This window comes from Phaethon lepturus, unplaced genomic scaffold (genome assembly GCF_000687285.1).
Source record: "Phaethon lepturus isolate BGI_N335 unplaced genomic scaffold, ASM68728v1 scaffold25627, whole genome shotgun sequence".
Classification (NCBI taxonomy): Eukaryota; Metazoa; Chordata; class Aves; order Phaethontiformes; family Phaethontidae; genus Phaethon; species Phaethon lepturus.
The window spans coordinates 6,020-6,310 of record NW_010552883.1 but is presented as its reverse complement, the minus strand read 5'-3'; the positions used below and the strand labels follow the sequence as shown (position 1 = coordinate 6,310).

General features: G+C 69.8%; 1 protein-coding gene across 1 annotated transcript in view; it reads right to left on the bottom strand.

Annotated features, from left to right (window-relative positions):
- Positions 1-53: 53 nt before the first annotated feature.
- Positions 54-291, bottom strand: part of MOV10 (Mov10 RISC complex RNA helicase) — a gene marked incomplete at its 5' end in the record, with an annotated part of 5,263 nt that continues 5,025 nt past the window's right edge. The window contains one exon of the mRNA XM_010291368.1: positions 54-168. Within this exon, the coding sequence (XP_010289670.1) occupies positions 54-168 (115 nt within the window). The remainder of the gene's footprint in view (positions 169-291) is intronic.

Below are 291 nucleotides of genomic sequence, written 5' to 3'. Positions count from 1 at the left end.
CCCCGCTCCTGCCAGGGCTCCGCCGGCAGCTGGCGGCCGAGCTCACCTGGCTGCTAATTGCTGAGGTGCAGCGCGTGGAGGTCAGCGGCGAGGCCGTCCTCCGCTGGGCTCTCGTCCTCGTAGGTGTAGCCCGTGTAGCCGCCCTCCTCCCTGCAGTACCTGAGGAACCTGCAGGTGCAGCGAGGGGAGCGTGGGCAGGAGGTGGCACTGGCCACGCTGCCTGCAATGGCCTTGCTGCCTCCATAGCGCTGGGCATGGCCGGGCACTGTCTGCAGGCAGGAGGGAAGGGCA